Source organism: Labeo rohita, chromosome 11, assembly GCF_022985175.1.
Source record: "Labeo rohita strain BAU-BD-2019 chromosome 11, IGBB_LRoh.1.0, whole genome shotgun sequence".
Taxonomy (NCBI): domain Eukaryota; kingdom Metazoa; phylum Chordata; class Actinopteri; order Cypriniformes; family Cyprinidae; genus Labeo; species Labeo rohita.
Genome location: NC_066879.1, coordinates 9,052,465 through 9,078,583, shown reverse-complemented (window position 1 = coordinate 9,078,583; position 26,119 = coordinate 9,052,465). Strand labels below are relative to the sequence as shown.

At 35.0% G+C, this 26,119-nt stretch overlaps 1 protein-coding gene across 2 annotated transcripts; it reads right to left on the bottom strand.

Annotated features, from left to right (window-relative positions):
- Positions 1–370: 370 nt before the first annotated feature.
- nrtn (neurturin) lies at positions 371–24,782 on the bottom strand. Of its 2 annotated transcripts, XM_051122070.1 has the most exons (3): positions 23,556–24,782; positions 3,754–4,027; positions 371–2,295 (listed from the first exon to the last, which is right to left on the bottom strand). In XM_051122070.1, exons 2-3 carry the CDS (start codon positions 3,998–4,000, stop codon positions 1,868–1,870), a joined length of 675 nt encoding a protein of 224 aa, XP_050978027.1. In that variant the 5' UTR covers positions 4,001–4,027; positions 23,556–24,782; the 3' UTR covers positions 371–1,867. The 2 variants fall into 2 exon arrangements, with proteins under 2 accessions (XP_050978027.1, XP_050978028.1); XM_051122071.1 differs by lacking the exon at positions 23,556–24,782 and having other exon boundaries at positions 3,754–4,083.
- Positions 24,783–26,119: the final 1,337 nt, after the last annotated feature.

The following is a 26,119-nucleotide window of genomic DNA, read 5'->3' as shown; positions in this document are numbered from 1 at the left end:
TTTTTTGAAATCTAAACACTTATATGGTGTCTGTCATAAAACCTTGACAGGTTTATTCAACCCTAAATCCTGAAGAACAGAAAAAATGTAATGAATATGTTGTATGTTGCATATATTTAGTAAAATGCTCCTCTCTAGAGTTATGTTTTTTTAGGTGACTAACGAGTTTAGTCACCGAATATGTTTTAATTTTCCTGAGGTAAATGTGACGGTATGTGACATTGTTTACAAGCTGTTATACTGATGTCTACATGAGAAATGATACGGATTTCAGTAAGTTGCACTCTTTCTTTTAACATACCTTCGGTTATTTAATCATGTTTTTTTTTGCGCTGAAACCGGTTTTAAATCGGAGGAGGTGATCAGTTCACATGCTGCTTCTCTTGAACTGAGGCGATCTGTCACTCCACATTAAACAGCACCAAAACTGTATTTATTCTGTGAATATTGTAATGGACAGAATTTGAAACCTGAGACTTAGTTTCATATCAGAAGTAACAATTCACAAAGCTTTTTGCGATTTATTACTTGGGAGGTGCGCTACAACGTTTTCATTAACTGACTAATAAGACTAATAGATACTTGGGATTTAAGATTTTTTCGTAAAAAGGAGAATCAAATAAAATTGAGAAAGCGATATTTTTACCCAGCCCTAGATATTGCAATGCACAAAAATCGAAGAAATTTCCTTCTAAACCAAACCTGATTGGAAGATTTGGAGAATTTGTGGAGACAGTGCAACCGGATCTTATTGGAAAATGTATTTTACAAGGTGGCGACTTCATAAGAATTCATACAATGTGAAGCAGGAAAATCTTCCTTCAAAACGATTTTACACCAAAATAATAATGATAATAATAAAAATAAAAAACAAGCACATTGTGTGAAAACATATGAATGCACACAAATTCACATATATTAACCACCAATTCGCCATGGAATATACACTTGTCCAGATTTTTGCCTTAATTTTGCCGAAAACTCAGAGCCTGTCTGTGTATTTTTGGGCAGTTGGATTTAACAGATTTCACAGGATAATCGCGTAGTGTATGATGGGCACATACTATAATATTTTTAGCGTCAGACTATTATTTCTTCCAGTTGGAGAATATCAAACATGTTTGATATTTTGAGTCGATTTTAGAACACATTTGATGATTTGTCTGTAAATTTGTTGTGTTCGTAACGTCTTGGTAGAATGTGATCCTCGGTTTTTCTTCTGTTACTATTTACTCTGCATTTGTATGATACCACACATTTTAACATCTGACAAAATATTGGGTTTTCTTTTACAGAGAAATGTCTACTAGATTAAAGCTGAGGTAGATGTTCAGTATAACTAATACGTTTGTTTGAACTTGATTTGTGGGAATGTTTTTTGACTTTGAAATGTCAGAGTTGAAACCTTTTCAGAGCTGTTGGCATCATTTACAGGTCGGTTACACAATGAGGAAGTTTTGTTCAGCGTAGGGTGTGCCTTTGTGAACTTGCTTTGTTTTCCGAAGCCCTGAATGAATTTTTGAGAGTTTTTTTTTTTTACATTGAAACTCTGAGCTTAACATCCACCCAACATTTCAAGCTATTTGAAATAGACCCAAGAAGGCAATAGAAACAAGATATACAGCAGCATCTCATTAGCAACGAGTAAACATAAGAATAATTACTTATTCACTTCATGTATTGTCGGGTTTCTCTTCATCAGGACTGGCAGAGGTGTTTGAGGAGAATCTGTCAGCCGAGTGTTTTTTTCGTGAAGGCAATGCAAGACATTCGCTTTCGCCTCAGTGCTTTAAGCCCAGAAGACTTTCTTCTCAGAATCAATCAGTTTCCTAAAAGTTTTGAGTGCTCTGAGTTTTGACCCTTAATGTCAGACGCATCCACATGCTTTAGCTGAAATTTCTTGGATTGTGTGGTATTTATTGTCGTTATCAAGGAAGGAGATGTCCTCCTCATATGCAGTGGGTCGACAACAGGGGCTGTGGCGAGCCTTGTCCTTCTGGTCCTTTGTTAGCAGCTGCAAGCGCTTCATGTTCGCCAGCGACAGATCATAGTTTCTGCGACTAGTAGTGCACCTTCCACTGCAGTAATGGAAGACTATAGTCTCATCACTCTTGTAGCCCAACCCCAGCTGACTGACTGTCACCTCCACCTCCCGCAGCGAACAGGGTTTGGCTCGCTTTTTAGCCCGTTTAGTCCTTTTGCTCTGCTGGGCATCTCTGTGGGCTTTCCTTTCCACCAGTGTCCCAATGACCTGCTTCAACTCACCCTCTGTGAAGCTCTGAAACATCTTCATGACTGAGATGAAGAAAAAAAGGAGGGTTAATTATTTTTTAGCATTAGCATGGCAAAAACAGCATTATGTTAATTGTGCATGTCCACTTTTTCAGTGGTGCTCGTTCTAGAAGTATTAGTTTTTCCCATAGAGAATTCTAAAAACAAGTCTTTGTCAAAGTGTTGAGTGTGTAAATGGCCATGAACCAAACCAATCAGGTATGAGGAAAATCACAACATTAACTTTGATTCAAAGCAGAAAAAGTATGGAAATCGGACAAAAACGGACAAGACTGTGCACTTAACTGCAGGGTTGCCATGCCTGCAAAACAAAACCAGCCTAATTGCTAATCAAAAGTAGCCCAGTCTTGTTTTTACCACGGTCTCCTCTGTCAAAGTTGGGTTTTGAGTTCGCTTTAACCTGTGGACTTCAAAAATAACCCACAGCAACAGTGTAAAGGTAGCCCAATTCCGCAGTATAACTGAGGACTTGGCAACCCTGCTTAATGGCTTTAGTGAGGGAAGGAACTACAATCCCATGAAGCATTGCAAATGACTTAATCAAATAAAAAAATACCGAAATATAAACCTATTCATTTAAAGTTGTTGCTTGTATCTACCGAAACTGGATATTTAAAGTTTCTGCCAACAATGCATATAAATACTCCAACATTTAAAAGGGTTAGTTTACCCAAAAATGACAATTCTGTCATTAATTACTCAACCTCATGTCATATTAAGCTTGTAAGACCTTTGTTCATCTTCGGAACACAAATTAAGATATTTTTGATTAAATCTGAGAGCTTTCTGACCCTGCATAGACAGCAACACAACTGACATGTTCAAGGCCCAGAAATGTAGTAAATATATAAGAAATTGTTAAATAAAAAAGTCATTATTTTTGTTTTCTTTGTGCACAAAAAGTATTCTTATAGCTTTATAACATTACGGTTGAACCACTGATGTCACATGGACTATTTTAACGATGTCCTTACTACCTTTCTGGGCCTTGAACGTGTCAGTTGTGTTGCTGTCTATGTAGGGTCACAAAGCTCTCGGATTTCATTAAAAAAAACTTGACTCAGTAACGTCGTTCATGGTGCTTCATGGGAGTGGGCGGAGCTAAAGAGCTCTTGGCGTTCTTTGCTCACTGCGACACTTTAATTGTGCACAAATGTACATGTGGTACAACCACATTTTATGTCATATACATACGAATACTCATATAAGAAAAACCTGTTTGAAAACAATCATTTTTTCACTTCTGTTTGTTTACCACAGTGCCGCAGAATGTACGAAGTTTAAATTGAAACGGCAGGGAATATTGGTTATCAGATTTAGAGTTAAATTCACATGGAATTGAAGTTGAGACGTCTGGGAGGCCTGCATGCTAAATGCAATCTGATGTAAACAAGGATAGGCTACGCTATAAGAAACCGCCGTCACAACACAAAAGAACACAAGGGTTTGTCGTGATCTTACATTCTGATACGAGAGAGTTTCCTCCGTCAGCTGATCGGACCCTCCGTTGCCGCCCACCAGCCGCAACAGTAGTCGACGAATTGCTGGGTGCGAATGAAGATGATGGAGGTGCAAGTGATGAGGATGAAGCTCTGCGGTGGGGAGGAGGGGGCGGGGCTCGAGAAGAGGGAGCGGTTTTAAGGACGAGCAGGGGAAGTGCAGCACCACAGAGAATCAGGCCAATGGCAGCAAACTTCCATAACTTCATCTTAGAATGAGGAGAAGCATTGGGCCCCTGCAAAACAACCAAACATCCATTAGTCAAATCCAAAAACAAACACAGTTTGACTGGTTGTTATTCTACTGAGATTTTGGCATCACATTTAGACAAGTAAAGCTAAAACATTTTAATTTTGGCAGAATATACGCTACAACTAAGTGGCTGACAGTGGAATCAAATATGCTTTTGTGTCTACATGTCAAGTAGCAGTCATTAGGGTATTAGTAGTCTGCTTAATATCTGCTAACCCCAACAGACATTCTACTAATACTCTAATGAGAGTTAGCTGAGAGTTGCAGCTGTGCTGCAAATTAATAACAGTTAGCTAGAATGTCTAACGTGGACTGTCAAAATAAAATGTAACCATGCTTTCTGTCCCCATAATAGTCTAATAATGATTTAGCCAGGAAAATCTAAACTAGGGTGACCATACATGCCCTTTTTCCAGGACATGCCTGGCCAGGATTTCTGTGCTGCCTAAAATATCCAGGTTTTTTCATACTTGCTGAAGGTCATAATCGAAAAGTAAATTGACCAATTACAAGCAGACATTACATAATCGACCAATCGTGGTGCATGAAAAGGTGGGATCTACAGAGAATGGTCAAAGCAATACAAATATGCGTAAATATTAGGTGTGTTCAACTTACAGTGTCACTGTGCAGACCGATCGATGTACATCAAAGTACCACGAGAGCATTTTGAAAGCGTAAGGAGGCGTCTGCTCTCTGTAGCTCTCATATTACTTTAATGTCATACAACGATCTGTCTGTGCAACGCAAACAAAGCCAGAACCTGGATATTTTAGGCAATATGTACGGTCACCCAATCTCAACACCCGGACAGCGATAAGCTAGTTTAGCTAAAATGACTTCATTTAATATTTCATTTAAAGGAGCCCTATTATGCCACTTATAGAACAATATGTAATATAAGGCTGCGTCTGCATCAAAACAGTTCTTTTTTCAATTGGTCTCAATAAGACCGCAACGTTTTTTAAAATTAGACAACTAAACACAATCACACATAGGCCTAATTTAAGTAAATGATTCAGTGATTCACTTAAGATTGGTTCATTACTGGATGAATCAGTGTTTTTGAATGAATGATCAAAGACAAATACATTGTTAACAGCCCCCTTTCGCCATTTACTGGCATAACAACGTAATCGATAAATCTTTAACATTATTTGGAATGTCAAATTAACTTTCAAAAGAATGATTTACTCCATTTTGATCTCAACTGTACATATCAGAGTTTATATCCAGACTATGAACTTTTATCCCAGTACTTCTTGAATGTTCAAATCACACTAGTATGATCGTACACTGCATGGAAGAAAGGTTGAGGAATCAAACAGATGAATCATTGTAATTTACAGAATCACGTTGGTATTTGAATCGTGTTTGTGATCTTTAACGATCTGTTAAATTAAAATGCTTTGTCATATTGGTGGTGACACCTCTATTGCAACATGTTTAGCTTATCACAAATATTATACTTTGCTTTTTTGACTTCTGATCGCAAGTGTAGCCATACTTTGGAGCGCTATGTGCTTAGATTAGCGAGCAAGGTCCTGGCAGATCGCTAGGTTGGGTCCTCACAGATGACAAAAAAAGAACCGTATATAGGAATCGATAGGCGAAATCGAAATTTTAATTTCACAAGAAGTATCGGATTCCTCACCTTAAGTATTCAGTTGTGGAATTGGAATCGATTTTCGATACCCAGCCCTACTTTCATGTGTTACTCGACTTAAACTGTCAAATACACAGAAGTTTATAAGTTGGTTATGTTTGTGAAGGTAAACAGTTGAGAAAGAAACCACATGTTTATATTAGATCTGTGTGGTAACAGTATAAAATACAGTAAATAATTCAGTAATTCCAAGTCTCTATTGCTCTCTGCTCTCAGTCAATGACAAAACAGTTAGCGTACTTTGTGTTTTTTGAGGAAAAAATTTCAGGATTTTTCTACATATAATGGACTGATATGGTGCCCTAATTTTGAACTTCCAAAATGCTGTTTAAATGAGGCTTTTAACGATCCCAAATGCAGCTGTAAACAATCCCAGCCGAGGAAGAAGGGTCTTATCTAGCAAAAAAAAAAAAAAAATACAATTTAAATATTTTTTAATCTTAAACGCTCGTCTCGTCTTGCTCTGCCTTGCTCTGTGTATTCTGGTTCAAGACAGTTAGGGTATGTCGAAAAACTCCAATCGTATTTTCTTCCCCAACTTCAAAAATCATTTCAAAATCATCCCACGTTGCTGCAGAAGTACCGACCCAGTTTTTGCAAAGTGAACATGCAAAGAAGATCAAACACCATTAACAAAAAAGGTAAACCAGCGATATAGGAGGATTTTAAAGTTGAGGGAGAACATGAGATGTTAGTTTTTTGACATACCCTAACTGTCATGAACCAGAAAAAACAGTCCAGGCAGAGTAAGACAAGATGAGCATTTGACATTAAAAAGTATATAAATTGTATTATTTTTTATGAAAATAACTGATCATTATGCTAGATAAGACCCTTCTTTCTCAGCTGGGATCATTTACAACCGCATTTGGGATCATTTAAAGCCTCATTTAAACTACATTTTGGAAATTCTAAATCGGAACCAAACCAGTCCGTTATAAAAAAACATAATATCTTCACGACTGTAGAAAGAAAGACATGAACATCTTGGATGACAAGGGGGTGAGGTTATATGTGAATTTTTGTTTTGGAAGTGAACTTCTCCTTTAAGGGGCAGTAAAATTATAATAAGATCCCCTTTCTACATCATGGGGGGAGCAAAATCTGAGCTCATTTTTTCACATGCTTGCAGAGAAAGGCTTACCGAAGTTACTGGGTTGTTCTTTTTCACGTTTTATGGGTTGGTAGATGCACTGTGGACCCGATTATAGCATTTAAACACGGAAAGTCTAATTTTCATGGTATGTCACCTTTATCACATGGAAAAAAAAATCATGCACCATTTTGCATCTGTGTTGTTAGTAGATCCCAGCACCTGATTATCATCTCTACTTGGTTGTGATCCTAAGTTAATTTGCGCTGCTCTTGGTAAATTGTCCTGGTTATTATGGAAATGATCTGTCTGTCTGTATTGTCATCACATCCGCAGGACTTTCCACTCCCATCTGTGGTTTTACGGGATTGTGTTTTTATGCTAATTTGCCCTGTTTATTGAATCTGGCCCTTAATGTGCTTAATGTTCACTATACTTGTGCCAACATTAAAAAGACAAAACGTGTTGACACATTTTACTAAAGCAATGATGTTTAATTCTTGTACTTGGGTGGATTGTTTACCTTAAATTCCACAAATTTTTTCAAATAAGCACATTATAATTCACTTTTTTGTTGCTTTGGTTATTTTTTTTTTAGCTGCACTAATGATTGACACTGATGTTTGATACAGTTGTTATTCTCAAAAACGGTGAAGGACAGCAGCCCAACAATTACAGACCGGCTGCACTAACAAACGCCAAACCAAATTAAAACATCTTAGATTGTGTATTCAAAATCCTTCAGCTATATACAAGCAGCCTCATGCAAACCGAGTTGTTATTCCAAAGATTTCATTCGCAGATGTTTGCACAAGTGGTTTCGCCATCCGCAGCTTTTCTGCTCCTCTGTTGATCTCATTCTGGTCGCAGGTCTCTGAGTGCACAGGTGTGGATTGTCCAGCCGTGTCATGCGGCCCAAATTGTCTGTATCCAAAGCATACAAAAACTGTCACATGCTCCCAAAGCGCTCTTGTTTAATGTTTTATTTTTCAATCTATCAGATGGGGATAAAATAGGAAGTTCCAAGCAAAACAGGTTGCGTTTACACTTGGGCTGCAGTGTTACGCTGATCACAAGCTTCTGAAGTTTGGCAACTTCACAATACACACATGAGAAGTATATTAGTAGGTTTTCTTCAGTCATTTCCCTACATTCACATTAAGATTTATTTTCCTTTTTTTGCTCTCTTAAACATACAGCGCACAGTATAAATGAGTAAACCCCCTCTGAATAAATATAAAAGATGTATTTTCTTAATTATCACTAATATAATTCATGGGAAGATGGCAAAATTGAAATGTATTATCCTTAATAAAAACAAAAAATGCCAAAAGTAAATTAGCTAGTTTGGTTTAAATGAAGGATTGCAGAAATGAGTACACCCTAGATTTAATTCAGCTAATGTATAATATTCTAGTACTTAGTATGTCCTCCAAAACATTAGGTGTACTGCTCTGACCCTTCTTGGCACTGAGTATACAAGTTCATAACAAAATGCCACATCTGTCCTGTTTAACTCCTGGAGGACGACCTCCTTAAATGCCCTGATCCTTAATGGGGAGTGTTGCTCAGCTCATCTCTGCAAAATCCCCCACAGCTGCTCAAAAGTGTTAAGATTGTGTTAAATACATGTCCACTGAAGGATTTTTACCTTGGGAGAATGAATATCTTAATTGTCATGTTGAGAAAATGCCCAACATGCAGAGAATTAGGATAACATGGAGTAACATCCTTGTTTCAAGTTTTTGTATTACATCACACAGTGTTGTGTGAATTCATGACAGCATTGATAAAGCACAAATCCCTCACACCTTCAGCACTCATACATCCCTGTATAAGAGCTTTACTACTGAACGTCACTGTGGGAACCAGGCACTTCTCACTGTGCTCCTCCTCCAGCAACACCAGAACATTCTGGATGTTTTTGGATTCTAAATGACTGACTTGGTCTCTTGAGACAAGAGTATGGATTCCCAGAAGTCTATATTTTGTAAATATGGACTTTAAAAGAGGTTAAATGACTTTATTGTGCTTTGGCTACAGTAGGTAATTCTAGTGGTGACAGCAACCATCCATGTCACTTCTGCAAGCTGTGTCAAACTCTGTGAGATAAAGTGTCTCTTTTCATAGCTTTTGCCTGCTCTGAGACTCTTGCACAGTATTTTTCCTGCTCATTTTCTAGCAAAAACTCACTCATCACTAAATGAAAACTTAAAGTGAAGACCTGATTATTTCAGCTTTGTCACAAGTCCATTGTTTTTGAATGTCAGTGGTACGTCTGCTATATTTTCACACTTAAAACAATAATTTTGCATTCATCTTGTACCATTGTCCTCTTTTATGCTAAGTTTTTTAGGATCAGAGCCTTATTGTTACAGGACTGGAATATGTGCAGTGGTGGTACCATCATCAGATCGTAATACCATGGTACATTTACATGTGTAATTGTATTAAATGATTACCTTGTTATCATTTAAATGACACTTCAAAGAGTACTTATTAATTCACTCAAAAATGAAAATTCTCTCATTAATTACTCACCCTCATGTCTTTCCAAACCTGTAAGAACTTTGTTCATCACAAGTTAAGATATTTTTGATGAAATCCGAGAGCTTTCTAAACCTGCATAGACAGCAGTGCAACTGATGTCACATGGACTATTTTAATGATATCCTTACTATGTTTCTAGGCCTTGAATGTGTCAGTTGCATTTCTGTCTATGTAGGGATAGAAAGCTTTTGGATTTCATCAAAAAATATCTTAATTTGTGTTCTGAAGATGAACGAAGGTCTTGCGGGTTTGGAACGACATGCGGGTGAGTAATTAATGACAGAATTTTCATTTTTTGTTTGAACTATCCCTTTAAAATATTCTTTTCTTTAAAATATTCCTTTCTTTAAATATTAGCCTGAATCCACTTACACACAGAAATAAATGTCAGTACATTACTGTATATAATTTGTTTTTTATTGTTAAAATTGAAATGTTGAAATGTCTCTTTCTGTAATAAATGTGTCAAACCATAAATACACAGATGTGTTTTCTGCTTGTCACACAGAACATTAACTCCATATGCTTGGAAATGTTTCCGCCAGTGGATCTGCCATTGCTTGTCTTGCCTTCACAACACTAAATTCTTATAGGAATGATAGTTATTGATTCCGTTCCCATATGATTCGGCTGGGGGAACCAAACAATTCAGCAGCTGAGATCAGGAAATGCCTAGGGCAGACTAAGAACTAAACCAGACCACACTGACTCAAACGCTTCAGCAGACGTTATTAGAGTGCACTGGGCAATACTACACTCTGCTTCTGCTCCAGACGAACATGGAAAGAGAAAGATGCATGGACCAGTACATGACAGGAATTTGTGTAGATGTGCCATGATTTTCCTGCCAATGCATTGCTGTTTTATGTACCAAAATATCATATAGCAGTAACAGCGAACATGCCAAAACATAAATAAAGAGTCAGTTTCAATTACAATCAGCTGTAAGACTTGTTTCATAATACTTTTGTGGGGCAAAAAGAGTCTAAATAATGTCTGTTTTCATGTTAAAGGGATGGTTCAGCCTAAAATTTAAATTTCTGTCATCATTTACTCAACTTCAAGTTGTTATAAACCTGTATGAGTTTCTTTCTTCTGCCGAAGACAAAAGAATGTTAGTAACCAAACACTTTCTGGTCCTCATGGACTTTTTTTCTATACTATTTTTTTTTTATATATACTGTGGAAGTCAATGGCTACCAGCAAGTCTTTGGTTTCTCACATTCTTGACAACTATCCCTTTAAAATACCAAAATTGTTTAGTTGTTTGATCTAAAATCTAGTTTCCAAGGATGCAGGTACAAAACACTTGTATTTGAATGTACTCTATTGTTTTGAGCTGTGGAAACAGACCAGTCAGTCTGATATCAAACGGGAATACAGTGAACTAGATTTCCAAAATACAATAGGTGAACTCTCTTAAAGTCTCATTGGTCTGCGGATGCATATGTCAGAATGCGTTGCAGCAAACGTCAGCAAACGAAATAGCATAATGACATATACTCTTGCTATTTCTGCCATAAAGATAGTAGTCTATAGTGATTATAATGAACTTAATTTAAGAACAGCAGAAGTTAATGGGAGGCCTTTGTGAAAAAAAAATATAAGCTACTAGTTATTGTGTGCGTGTGTAAATGTGAGTAATGATGATTCATAACCCCAGTTCATCTTTGTCTGGAATGGAGTTTCTTATGCTCACCAATGCTGTATTTTTTCATATAGTAAAAACAGTAATACTGTGAAATATTTGTATAATTTAAAATTTATAAGTAACAGTTTTCTGTTTAAATATATATATATTTTTCATAATTTTTTGCAGCATCATTACTCCAGCGTCATAAAGCCGTTTTATATATTTACAGTGTAACTATAAAAGCCAAGTATGAATCTCATCAAGTTAGTGTTTTTAAAGGAGAACTCCACTTCCAGAACAACAATTTACAAATAATTTACTCACCCCCTTGTCATCCAAGATGTTCATGTCTTTCTGTCTTCAGTCGTAAAGAAATTATGGTTTTTGAGGAAAACATTTCAGGATTTTTCTTCATATAATGGACTTCATTGGTGCCCTAATTTTGAACTTCCAAAATGTAGTTTAAATGCAGCTTCAAAGGGCTCTAAACGATCCCAGCTGAGGAAGAAGGGTCTTATCTAGTGAAATGATCTGTCATTTTTTTCGAAAAATAAAAATGTGTATACTTTTTAAGCACAAAAGCTTGTGTAGCACAGGTTCTGGGATGCGCATCCACGAATTCTTGAACGATTTGTTCATTGTGAACGAATCTTTAATGTGACTCAGGAAGAACGAGTCATCTCGGGGAGTGATTTGTTCAGTCACGCATGCGCAACATCCTATTAGGTTCTGTACTGGAATTAGTTCACCTGTTTCAAGTCTTCAGGTTTTTCGAGTCGTTCGTTTATCTTATGGGGCTGTCACGTGATGCTGATTTTGCTAAAATGAATGAAATGACTCGAAAAAAGATTCATTAAAATGATCCGAACTTCCCATTACTACTATGAACCACGTCTTCGAATCACCACAAGTTCATTGTCTGTGTAGTCCGGCTCAGAAAGGTGGAGTATGTCGAAAAACTCCGTTATTTTCTCGTACAACTTCAGAATCATCCGACATTGTTGTACCTTTTTGTTTGTAAACAGCGTTTGACTTACTTGCACTTTCTTAGTCTTTGCGTGTTCGTAAACACTGGGTTTGTGGTTCCGCGTGACCTTTCGATGTTATTCAATAGTACGTGAACGTGCATCCCAGAGCCTGTGCTACATGAGCTTTTGTGCTTAAAAAGTATAAAAAAAATTATTTTCCGAAAAAATGACATATCGCTTCTCTAGATAAGACCGTTCGTCCTCGGCTGGGATCGTTTAGAGCCCTTTGAAGCTACAAACTTTAAACTACATTTTGGAAGTTCAAAATCGGGGCCACAATTGAAGTCCATTAAATGAAGAAAAATCCTGAAATGCTTTCCTCAAAAACCATAATTTCTTTACGACTGAAGACAGAAAGACATGAACATCTTGGATGACAAGGGGGTGAGTAAATTATTTGTGAATTGTTGTTCTGGAACTGAAGTTCTCCTTTGAGCGTTTTACAATTATTCCAATATAATAACTCAAGGCATTAACAATTTAAACAATATATTTCATTTGTGAACTTCAGCTATTCTTTTCTAATAGTTCACTGCTAAAAATATTTTTGATTTTTTTTTTGGATCGTCAGTCAACAAAGCTCGTTAAATATTGGTCACAGACCCAGAGATTTACTTTAAGTTTCACCAATCTGATTACTCACTAAAAACTCACACAGATTGTGTTTTCATGTCATTTTAAGTCTTATATTAATGTAACGATGTGGTTATATCTAAATGTGTAAGTTGTTACTTATTTCTCAATTAGTCTTTCCATTAACACCATTATATTGTTCATTCAGACTGATTAACAAATGCAGACAAGCACAAACACATAAGGCGGGATTTAACGCATGAACCAATCACAGTCGAACATAACCAGTCATATCCAATCATATCGACTTTCCCCTTATTCATTCTCAATTTTGGCTAGAAGGGATACAGCTATGGTTGGACAGTAACAATAAATGAAATCTTCTACTTATTAGATATACAACTTTTAGGCTTTTAAAATTTTTAAAACGAAAAATGTTTAATGTGAATAACTATATAAGTTATATCGATTTTGTAATGTATTTCTAGTCAATTAATAAATATAAGCAACCAAGTCCTTTTTTAAAATATTCATATTATGATCACACAAATATAATTTGAACTGAAACTTATTATTATTAAAGCAGAACACAAGGATACGGCTATGCAAATGGAAGAAGTCTATAGTGGTTCATGAGACTGCTTACTCTCACTAAGTGAAAGAAAGACTATTCTTTCAGTCTTGTGTAAACAAACCGTAAGTAATAACCCTCAAATGAAATTTAGAAAAACTGCCTTTGTTTTATTCTCAGGCATCAGACATAGTCTCCAGCCAGGATACACCCCTCACAAATCACACTATTAAGCACACTGTCTCCTTATTAGGAAGCAGACGATTGTTCTGAGCGCCCATTTGGAGGCATGGTGTTCTAAATGTGTATTCTTTGCAAGGGAAGTGGACTTAAGCAGATCTGTGTTTATGGAACATTCAAAAGCAAATTGTCTAGTCAAGTGGGCACTCAAAAACAACAAGATGGCTACAATAGCATCCCAAGAGCCACCTTTCCTAAGAACGCGTTTCTCAGGCTTCAGAGAAAATAGAAATACCTCCATCATGTTCTGATATTTAGACTCTGTCTGTTGGATTGTTGAGGTTCCGCTGATGTAATTTCCACTTTAGTCATAATATATTCAGATCTTGTATACACTAGGATCCTCAAGCTCTAGTGTTTTTAAAACAGGTTTTGTCATTTCAATGGTCTAAAAAATATTCTTTTTTTTTTTTTTTAGGAAAGTTTATACTACTATAATAAAATATTAGCATAATATGTTGCTTCCAGAAATTTTATTTTGTCAAAATGGCTAATTATTATTATTATTATTATTTATTTTTATTTTTTATTTTTTTATTGATAATGTTGCAGTTACAGTGTCTACCAGCAGGTCCTACTTACTAACACTGATGTGCAGCTGCCATGAATAAAATGAAGTTTTAATTTGAGAGTTGACTTGGTTTGGATTCATAATTGTTAGAACTAATTTTCCTCAACTTCAAGTTGGATGTGTATTACAGTTAGTTATTTCAATATTATTTAAATAATTATTTATTAATATATTGGATTGTGTTTTTAAATTTAATTTAATCTAAAGGTTTAGTAATTTTTTGTGATTTTATTTATATTTTTACACATCTATCTATCTATAAAATCTAATCTTATATTTATAAATATTTATATTATGTTTTTTCAGCTTTATTTTAATTATCGAATATATGTTATTTTATTTTAGCTTTATTTCATCTTTATTTTAATTACCAAATATGTTATTAATAGCTTTAGATTTAACAACACTGATTAATGTTTACCTGATTTTGATCTGGAAAATGACCATTTTAGGGGTTTTTAATTTTAACTCTGCATGGATGTCAATAACAAACTTTTAAAAATAAAGATTTATTTCCCGATTTGATACAGAATATGAGAATATGTAGGAAACTTCACAATCAAAACAGAAAACTAGGATGTGAACCACACTGCTTTTGTTAAAGCTTAAAAAAACTTTAAAGCAAGTTTTATCAAAGCAAAACAAGTCGAATCAGCTCATGGAGGTATTAATGCTAATAACACCCATTGAGCTGCATAGATGTGCACGACAGTTACTACTTCGCCCTGAGGGTGTGATCCTTAGCAATACACCAAAGATGTCTTTTTTATAGAAAATAAGTTACAGTTTTATCACAAATCAGAGTACACTCTTAAAAATAAAGGTGCTTTAAAACGTTCTTCACAGCGATGCCATAGAAGAACCATTTTTGCTTCCACAAAGAACCATTTAGTCAAAGGTTCTTTAAAGAACTATCTCTTTCTTGCCTTTTTATAATTTGAAGAACCTTCTTTTGAGGTTCTTCAGATGTTAAAGGTTCTTTATGGAACCATTTAAACAAAAAAGGTTCTTCTGGCATCACAAAGCACATTTATTTTTTAAGAGTGTAGCTCAAGTTTGAATAAAATAGTACAGATATATAACCTCCTTAAATATGATGAGAAAGATGCATTACATTAAAGTGATCATCGGATGCTAAGTTCACTTTTACATGTTGTTTGAACATTAATGTGTGTTGGCAGTGTATGTACAAATCTACCCTATAATAATAAAAATCCATGCAGTGGTTTTTAATTAATCTATAATAATAATATCCCCTTTTTCAAATCGAGCTATTCTCATTCTTGGGGCGAGCAGAGCTTATTTGCATTTAAAGCAGCCTCGACCAGAATGAGATGATTTTTGCAAAGCTGATTTTGACAAGGTAAAAAGGGTGTTGTTTTACACAACCATTGAGAATTTTTAACCAAAGTATATTATAGGCTTTTCATTAAGACCCTGAAGATTCATATCAACTTGTGGAAAATGGGCATCCGATGACCCCTTTAAAATTCACCTTAACATTCTGTTTAATGTTATAGGTGTTATTTTAAGCAATTCATCCATGCATCTCTACCTATATTTTTGCAAAACTCCAAAACATACCTATACATACTATTCACAGCATTGTTCAGCTGAAATAAACACTAAAGGCAGTAAAACACCCACACCTTGTATTCTCTTTCACATAAATTATAACTATGGACATACTGTAAATATGTGTTAATAAAGACTTCTTCTTTTTGCCTGGTTTGCCATAGTGAATAATTTGTGAACTAATTAATTTTGACACTTGCATCACATAAACTGCTCCATTTGTATGTATTTTCTGATATAGTAAACTTGCTTAGTATCCCACTTGGTACAGCATTACACTTGCAATGTGGAGCACTTTGCTATAAGTTCCGTGAAAACCAAATCATGATAAATATATATATATATATATATATATATATATAAAAAAATTGTAGAAGCAAGGTAAAATGTCATAGTTGCTTTAGTGTTTTTTTTTTTTTTTTTTTTTAAATCTCACTTTGCTGTTGTTAACATGTTAGTATGGTTGCTTTTATTTATTTATTTATCTCCCGTTTGCTGTTGTTAACACTATTGGTTAGGTAGTGTACAGTTATGGAATATGATTATTTTCCAACAGAAAAGAGCATTAACTGGACAATTCATTTCTGAACTGTTATGATGCATACAACAACCATTGTAATAAAACATTGCCAGATTCATGCACAATAATCTCAAAATATTTTTGCCATAGTGGATGTTTTGTAAACTAATTAATTTTGACATTTGCATCACATAATTAGCTCAATTTGTAAGGATATTCTGATTGTAAACTTGCTTAGTAGCCCACCTGGTACAGCATTACACTTGCAATGTGGAGCACTTTGCTACGAGTCCCGTAAAACTAAATCACGATTAAAAACAAACAAACAAACAAACAAACAAACTTGTAGAAGCAAGGTAAAATATCATGGTTGCTTTAGCGTTTTTTTTTTTTTTTTTAAATCTCACTTTGCTGTTGTTAACATGTTAGCATGTTAGCATGGTTGCTTTAAGGTTGTTTATTTATTTATTTATTTATTTATTGTCCCATTTGCTGTTGTTAACACTATTGGTTAGGTAGTGTACAGTAAGTGATATGATTATTTTCCAACAGAAAAGAGCATTAACTGGACAGTTCATTTCTGAACTGTTACAATACATACAACGACTATTGTAACAAAACACTGCCAGATTCATGCACAATAATCTCAAAAAAAAAAAAAAAAAAAAAAATTCCCTTGGTGGATGTTTTGTAAACTAATTAATTTTGACATTTGCATCACATAATCAGCTCAATTTGTAAGGACATTCTGATTGTAAACTTGCTCAGTAGCCCACCTAGTACAGCATTACACTTGCAATGTGGAGCACTTTGCTACGAGTCCCGTAAAACTAAATCACGATTAAAAAAAAACAAACAAACAAACAAACAAACTTGTAGAAGCAAGGTAAAATGTCATGGTTGCTTTAGCGTTTTTTTTTTTTAAATCTCACTTTGCTGTTGTTAACATGTTAGTATGTTAGCATAGTTGCTTTAAGGTTGTTTATTTATTTATTGTCCCATTTGCTGTTGTTAACACTATTGGTTAGGTAGTGTACAGTAAGTAATATGTTATTTTCCAACAGAAAAGAGCAAAAACTGAACAATTCATTTCTGAACTGTTATGATACATACGACAACCATTGTAATAAAACATTGCCAGATTCATGCACAATACCATGTTATAATATTTTAATATTAAAATATTATACAAAATAATACAAAATATAATTAATTTCAACATTTGCGTCACATAATCAGCTCTATTTGTAAGGATTTTCTAATTGTTAACTTGCTCAGTAGCCCACCTGGTACAGCACTATATATATATATATATATACCTGGTACAGCACTATATATATATATATATATATATATACACACACACACACACAATGCAATATATAATGAAATGTAATATATATACATTCTTTTCAAACTAAATAGAGCATAAACTGGACAATTCATTTCTAAACTGCCACAATAAGTACAGCAATCATCATTAAAAATTGCCAAATTCATGTTCATCAGTTTTGGATAAATCTGAACATGCTTTTAGCACCACTCACTGGCCATTTCACTTTAAAAGTGTTGCAAAATATGCAAGAAGCAAGGTAATATCATACTGTAGAAATGAAAACCTGGATTGCAGATTTCATTAGGAAGTGGGCAGGATATTTTTAAAGAGCCAGTAGGTTTTAGTTACATCACAGCCATGATTAGCTACTTGCTACTTGGTTGCAGGCATTATTATGGGGCGGGACATATTTCATTAGAAAGCATTTCATTGGACAGAAATCTGAGCAGTGCAGCATGAGTCATTACTATTTTTGGTCTTTTTTGTTGTTGTTGTTGTCACGATCAGATGACTTAAAAGTAAATATACATTGACTTAAAGCCACAAGCAACTTTTATTTTTACTGGAACAAAATAGTTTCTAGTAATACAACTTATTATGCAAAGACAACTATAAGTTTATCCGTTCGCAGGTGGAGCTCAAAGTCACTGCGCTCGACCAGCCCGAAAAGCAATTACATCAATTTGGGGGCGAGGCTATCTCTTTGTTTGACCAATGGCACGTAGGAGGAGTTTTTGGAAACTTTTATTACTTTTGCAATTGTGTTTGGTGAGGCTAGTGTCCCAGAAATTACACACCTCACTTTTTAAATACTATGATTAGTCCGTGTAGAAACGAAGCATTTAGATGAATATGCTCTATAGTGTATTGTTTGCTAAATGTTATTCAGACTGATGAAGCTCTGCCTCCATCCTAAGTAATGCAAGATGAGATTCAACTCAAATGACTGTACAAAGGGTGGATGCTTCTCTTTATCTGCGGAGTCAGAGGAAGCTGAGGTGCTAAAAGCAGAACAAAATCAATCACTCTGCTGCTCTCGGCTTGTCTTCTTCTGATGTGCACGACTGTGTTAGGTTTCCTCTCATCTCTGGCGTTGTGTTCAGCGGCATTGATCGCTACACACTAAACAACAGTATAAAACTCACCGAAAATGAACAAATGCCTCCTAAATTAAACGTAACCACCCTGATGTTTATCAGCTATATTATGAATGGCTCAAAGTCAGCACATTGTTTATTTTTGCAGGATGGGAGTGTAACATAAGAGCTTTGTGCTGATCATGTTTATGAATTGCAAATGCGTGAAACATTCATGAGACATGCATGAATGAGATGTTTCATACTGCAGTCTTTAACACAATGAATCTCAGAAGCTCCAAAGAGGAGCTGAAAAAGGCTTTTAAACATCTTGAAGATGTGGAGACACTAAAAACTCTCAACGGACCTTGACACAAGGAAAAGTGCCTTTAGGTGATTGCTTTCATTTGTCCACATCAATCAACTGATTAAAAGCAGCCTTCCCTGTAAATGGGAACCATAAATGACTTAAATTTAATTTAATAAAAGAATATTAATGATTTTTAAAATTTTTTTTTTTTTTATTTAAAATTGAGTAATAAAATTCTAAAACACAAGATTAATTTGATTTGAGATTAATCCTGATTTTAAGAAATGTGAACGAATAGTGAGTTCATATTCAGAACTAGATGTTAAATATATCTTGAGACAAAGGTCTTCTTAATGATTTTCAGTTTTGTTTAAGATAATTAAAACAATCATTTAAATAATGAAAGAATATGTAAAGTATGGCATTTGGGGTAAAAAGCGCCCCTGATAATTAATTTAAGGCTGACTTTTCCATTTTGTTAACATGATATTTTTACATTCAGATGGTTATAATACATAAATTATGTTGGGTGTCCATCTTAGAGATAATAACCATGTTTAGAAAGAAACCATCATATTTAAAACATGCTATTAATCATATAATACAAAATAATTTGTTGTTACTACTGTAAGTCTATATTAAATTACTATGGGATATCCTTCAATGCTTTCCGAATCTTTACATTTTAAAATGATTTTGTTTCTGTATTTTAAAATATATGTTTTATAATAACGTACTTTAATGACAATATATTTATTGAATTTAAAAAAATATATTTTTTTATTTATCAAAATAAGCAGAAAGTTATACAAACTTTGCTAAAGTGATTGTTTTGAACTAGTATTAACTTAGACATTATTTAAAAAAAAAAAACAAACAAAAAAAACATTATTTTAGCTAAAGTATTTGTATCAATACTGTGTGCCTTTTTACCCAATGCTGGTAAGCCTTTTACTCCATGTGTGAGGTGAAAAGCCCTGCCTTGTATAACCACCCAATTGCAAGAGAAAGCATTGAAATATATTTTTTCCTCCGATCTCGTATTTACTTCTTTTAGGGGCTCCGTGGTACACGTCATTTGCTTTCCGAACACTAGGGGTGGGAGAAAAAAATCGATTCTCCGAAGCATCGCGATTTTCTCTTCAACGATTCTGAATCGATTCTGAATATTTCAGAATGTTTTTTTCCCCCGCAATATATCAAAATAATATATCAAAATGGATCTGTGTATTAGTGTGAATACAGTCTGTTAAAGCTGCCACTGTTTATGATCTTATCAGTAATAATCAAACAGCAATAATGCTGAGGAAAAAAGAAAAGCCCATAACTATTGTCTGAAAACTTTCGGATACTTAAAGAACACTTATTTTAAATAAGCGATTGTTTTAAAAAGTAGCCTGTTCATATAATAAAAAATAAAGTAAAGTTTGCACAAAATACATTTGATATAAAATTTACATGAAAATGTAGCCATGTGCAGTAATACTGAAAACTGAGAATGTGATTCATAGAGATATTGAGCTGACAATGAAATTCTAATTGAACTGAATGATGAAACCAATGAAGATTCACACCACTACTTTTAAGATGGCAGATTCCAACTATAAACAAAAAGCAAAGAAACTGCAATTTTGATTAAAATGTAAGGTTGTAAAGATCTATTTGCACTCGGAATCGGATCGGATCGTGAAGTGCCTGAAGATTCCCACCCCTACCGAACACAGTATTCAGATTTGTATACATACTGACTTTCATTGATCAAATGGGCATGGCTATTTTCAACAGAACAAAAATTCATAGGTGAAGTTTTGCCACTGGACATACTGTATGTTACCACAACAGACATGCAATCATACAACCTTAAAACCTGAAACTATACAGCCACCTAAACCCTGAGTTTGAAGTAGGGTGGCCATCATCTGTCTGGTTTTAGGTCCAGTTTTGAAATATAATGTACATACATTAAGCCAGATGCCCATTTGAGCGTGTTTTGAGGTGTTTTGTTCCTGAATGACTCCTTTTTGAATGAATCAAATGAATCAATGATTCAATAAGCCATTCATACAGACAGTTGCTACATTTAAAACTGCATTCTAGTATACTACTCCTAATATCTTTAGCATATCTTTTTCGTAATTTTAATGTCTTTTTCATATCATTATCTTACTATTTTGGCATATGTCAGAACTAGATGCTAGTAAAGCAGCAAGTCATTCCAGTCAGCTTCATTCCTGAAAGAATCAGGCATTTTGAACGAATCATCTGAATTAGCAATCAGTGATTCACTTATTAAGACACTAATTTGTCGACACCTGGTGGTTTTAGCTTCATTTAAAGTATCATTTAATAGCTCAATCTACTTTTTTTTTTTTTTAACACAGTAATCTCCTAACATTATTACTTAATGAAGTGTAAATGCATTCATGGCATCTCTGATCCACATTAAACAGTGTGTAAATCTAAATGGCAGTTCAGATGCAGCTTCTTTGTTATTTCTGCAGTGCAAGGATGGATTGTTTTGATAATAATTGCATTTGATTTGATTTACGAAAATTAAAGAACTGACATTATAGATGATACATCATTTACTAAGGTTAGAAAATTTGCCCTATAAAGATAAATAAAATGCCACTGGAAGTCAAATTTAAGCTGTAAAATAATGCTCTTTAAAATCACTCCTAGAAATGTCACTGGATTATTTTTCTGTTTATATACTGGCTTTGCTAAATCCCGCAGTGTCTTTTGTTTTGCTGTTAAATAAATAGCCACCCTAGTCTGAACAGGCTTGTAATTTTGTAGTAGTTCTGTCTTCTGAACGGACGTCCAGAAATCTCTGTTTCCTTTGGCAGAGTGTCATAAACATCTATCTAAACAGATTTGTTTTATCCAGATAATTATGATAGTAGTGATGGATAAGATCTGTTGAAGTACTGAATGACTCAGTTAGGCTTTTCTTTGAACAATTCATGTAGTTGGATTTAAATCACAGAAGCGCACACACGATTACATGGTTCACTAACAAAATCTTTGCAAATTAAGGTTACCTTCACATAGCTGCGCATTACCATTGGCAGTCCTGTTTGGAGTGCCAGATACAGATCTGTCCAGATACAGTTCAGTTAGTTTCAAGAGACTAAACAGAATGAGAGTAACTGCATATCTAAAAGGATAAAATAGCGAGAGATGCCCGAAATAGTGCAGAACTGGTCAGTTTTTTTTTTTTTTTTTATTGTTATCCGTCACTTAATGTGACAATCACACCTGTTAGAAAATACTGTTATCTGTCCTAAACTTATACTATGTGAGCAGAGCTAAATGTTTTAAATTCCCGGATCTTAAAAAAGCTGCAGTAACACACACAACATAGTAAGTTGTTTACAAAAAAGAGTAGATTAATCATAAGTAGATTCGTAACACTGCTATTTTCAAATGGTGATTTGTCTCATCTGTCCTTGTGATCGAAACACTTGAGACAAGTCATAATACCAGGACTTGAGAGATGGGTTAGATGGGCTGCTTCATCTTTTTTCAGCAGTTCATAAAGCTGACGCTACAGAATCTGCCTTTTAGAAAGAATTGAACATCTCAGTGCTTTTATGAAAGAACAAGTTGTGTCTGACGTCAATGCAAGGACAGTTGACAATTATTCTGGGATGTTCATGTCTGTGCACTTTAGTAGGAGTAATGCAGATGACAGACCTCAATCTGTCACTTTCTCTTTCATTTGGCATCTTCTGATGGCAAAAGAAACTCAGATAAGCCAAGAGTGAAAGGCTCTTGCCAACACAGAATGCACAGATACAGATAAATAAGATTAATTAATAGAAATACATTAAAGGCATTATTGTGGCAGGAGTGTATGGCATTGAAAATTCATTACAAAATGTCAATATGTAAGGTAATATATTGTTTGTTTCTAAATCATTTTATACTACAAATGGCCTACAGTCCACAAAAAGATTATTTTAGTTAACTAAAACCATTAAAATATATATATATATTTCAAATAGATTCCAAGGCTACATTTTGAGTTTTCATTAGTTTAATGTTCTAAAATAGCTAAAACTGAAATAAATGTAATCAAAATATTATATAACTTATTTTAAAATATCAAAACTATTAAAATGACACAAATATTCCATATATTGCAATCATTATCAGTCTTTTTGACAGATTTAATGACGTTTACTTTATTTTTTTAATTGTAGATATGTGTTGCTTTTTGTTTTTCATTTTCTTACGCCATGAGCACTGTCTTTTTAAGATGCTCTGACAAGCATTGAAAATGAGAACTTTTATGAATCCCTGCATCCCGTTGAACTCCATCCAAATGTTTTTGAACACACAAATGCATGCCATGTTAATGTCTCCTTATTCAGTTTGTGTTTGTAATTCTGGTTTTGTATATTATTTTCTTTTTACAGTGTCTTAGTTACACTTTACATGTACATACTGTAGTAATAGCAAATTATGCATGATTACGTGAACTGAACTCTTTCCCCAACCCTAAACCTACAGTAAGTACATGCTGTCAAAGAATGTTATTCAGTGCTTTAATGTATAATTACACTATAACAAAGGCATATTAAGTAAAGAGCAACCGTTATTTTATATTTAGCATGTTTTTAATTATACTAAACAAACAAGGTAACAGCCTCGTTGCACACACCTAACTGCGTTTGTTCGCAAGATTTCTGCCCATTATTGTGTTTGAGAAAATCTCAGCACTTAAGCTGTAGTTAATCTGAGAGAACAGGATGTGTTCTTACCGTCTGCCCGGCTTATCCAGACTCCACAGCGCGTCTGTTCAGCTGACCCCCGGGTAAAAATGGCATTGATCAATATTCCAACTCTTTCTCTTTAGAAGAGTAAAGAAGTGCTGTGGTTTCTCACTTTATGTGATGCAGACGAATCCCGCGCAGTGTTTATGAAAAATCAGACGCTCGTCTAGGATCCGTACTGCATTCCTCAGTTACAGGATTCTCCAGAAATCCAGGGATGCCAAGGGTGTAAAATATCCAAATATCCTCATTCTGCTTTAAGACCTTTGCAGGCTATTAAACTTTGGAGACTTTTTGCCAAAATAGGAAAATGGGAAGAAAATGTCCTCAGAATCAACCCTGTGAAAGGCAACCAGCCTCCAAGTCCTGCAAAAATCACTCTTCAGTTATGAGTTGTCATGTTTTACTTTCTTACTTGCTCGAACTATGGAAAAATGTAAATATAGAGGAATGTCTTTCAATCTGTACTGTGATGAGCAACCAGCCTTAAATAATGAGAAACCCATTAGCTGTTCTCTCAGCCAGCCTTACACTTTCACACAAAAATGAGTAATTATAGGATATGCCAACCATCTGTCACTCAAAACACCTGCAAACTATTACTCATCAAAATACATACATACATATATGTTTGAATAGCATTTGGAAGCACTTGTTCACCTGTTTACAAAAGCAGCTGTTCATGTGCAGTTCTTTAAATGTTTACTGTGCAGGTTCTTGTCTTACATCCTTTATATACACAACTCAGAAAGAAGTAATCACTTGGAAAACAGCTTCAAACAGATGTTTATCCAACAGATTCCTCTGTAATGATTCATAAAAGTGAGGAAAAGCTGACGGCAAGTCCCTACAGAAGCCAAAATCCCATCACGCTCGCTCTGAGAGAGTCGCACGCATCTCCTCAAACACGTCCCGATCCGAATCCCAGCGCTTTTGAGAGCTGAGCTTTCAGATGCGTGATGTGGGCCCCACGCCTCATTACAGATGGAAATTACGATCCCAGAATCAGGTACCTGTCCGACGTGTCCTGTCCTCTCGGCGAGAGTAAACGCCACCTTTTCCTTGATCCTTTCCACACCAGAGGATTAGACGCCTTTGGCAGCTGTTACCTGGTGCGCCACGTAATGAAGCGGCCCTGACAACTCAGCTGAATTAAACAGGCACTGTGTTTGTTTCCACTGCACAAGATGAGAGTGTCTGACAGTGAGAACAGCGTTGTGGCATTGGAGATGAGTTTGGTGTGCTGACTGGAGGAGAGGGAGGGTTTACGGTGGGGGTATTGTGAGGGCGGGTGGCATGTGTTTCATCCCCCTCTTTATACCACACACCAGCTCCACCCCCTGTCCATTGTGGACATTTACCTTCAGTCTGGATATTGGTTTATGCTGGAGATGTAAACAAGACTGTAGAGTCCTGCCAGAAACATACTATTTTGTTTATTTCTTAATTACAGTGTGAAGCTGTATTGATATTCCTTAAACACTGTGGTCTGGAACAACTAAAGCACTAAAGGCTGAAAATACATGACTTTTAAAATGTTTTCAAACATACACTTGCTTACTTGCTAAATGGTTACGGAAGGAAAACTGGGCATCGTACACTAAACAACTGAGGATCACACACTACCAGATTGTCAAGTTGTTCTGAACACAGAAAAACTCATTCACAAACTGTTGTTGCTAAGAGGCGTGTAACAAACAAAAACAATATGTGTTGTAAAATCGGCTCAGAATATCACACGTTTGATTTTGGTAGCAGTGAGATACTAGTTTTTGTTACTAATATTTTAAATCCAATAGTATTTTTATATTTTTTGCGTGCATGTTAGGTTTGGTTTTGGTAATACTGTTTTTGTAATTAGAGGCACCTATTATCGTATTGATAGTTTTCTTCTTCTTCTTCTGCTTTGGGAGTCTATAGCAACCCATAGAACTGCTTGGCGGAAAGTTATGAAATTTGGCACATGGATAGTGGGCAGTCTCAATATTAACCATAGCAAATTTGGAGTCTCTATCTCAAACTCTCTAGCGCCACCAACAGGCCATATTTGCACTCATATTTCTGCTTATAACTTTTAAACCATAAGATGTAGAAGCAAAAATTTTTTCCCTCTCTGATTCTTTTGCTCATATTGATTCGAATGTACACCAAAATTTAGATTTCTAAGAGTCAAGATTTTTTTGAAATTTTGAACTTTCAGAAAAATCTACTTTTACAAACTTGGACGGTTTGTCTAATTTTCTAAATTGGCTCAGATCATCTTACGAGCATTCTGGCTTTTGGATATACCAAACTGTTTTCATTAAGCGTATTATGTTTTTTGTTCATTTTTGTTGTTTTTAAGTATGTCTAAATGTTTTTTCCTCTCAGATTTTGTGTTAGTTAATTTAGTACATCAAGTTAAACTAAATGAGAAGTGTTGCCTTGTTAACTAGTTAAAATAATAAAAATCAGAGCCTATAACCATCATACACTGCATGATTTTCTATTAAATCTGTCGACTCAAAATCTGCAGACAGACTGTGGATTGGGGGGAAAAAAATCTGGGCAAA

Excerpts from the sequence above, each read along its gene's own strand:
- nrtn (XM_051122070.1), bottom strand. The coding sequence starts at position 4,000 with ATGAAGTTATGGAAGTTTGCTGCCATTGGCCTGATTCTCTGTGGTGCT. Across the intron at positions 2,296-3,753 it reads AAACTCTCTCGTATCAGAAT|TCATGAAGATGTTTCAGAGC; the intron begins GTAAGATCACGA and ends TCTTCATCTCAG.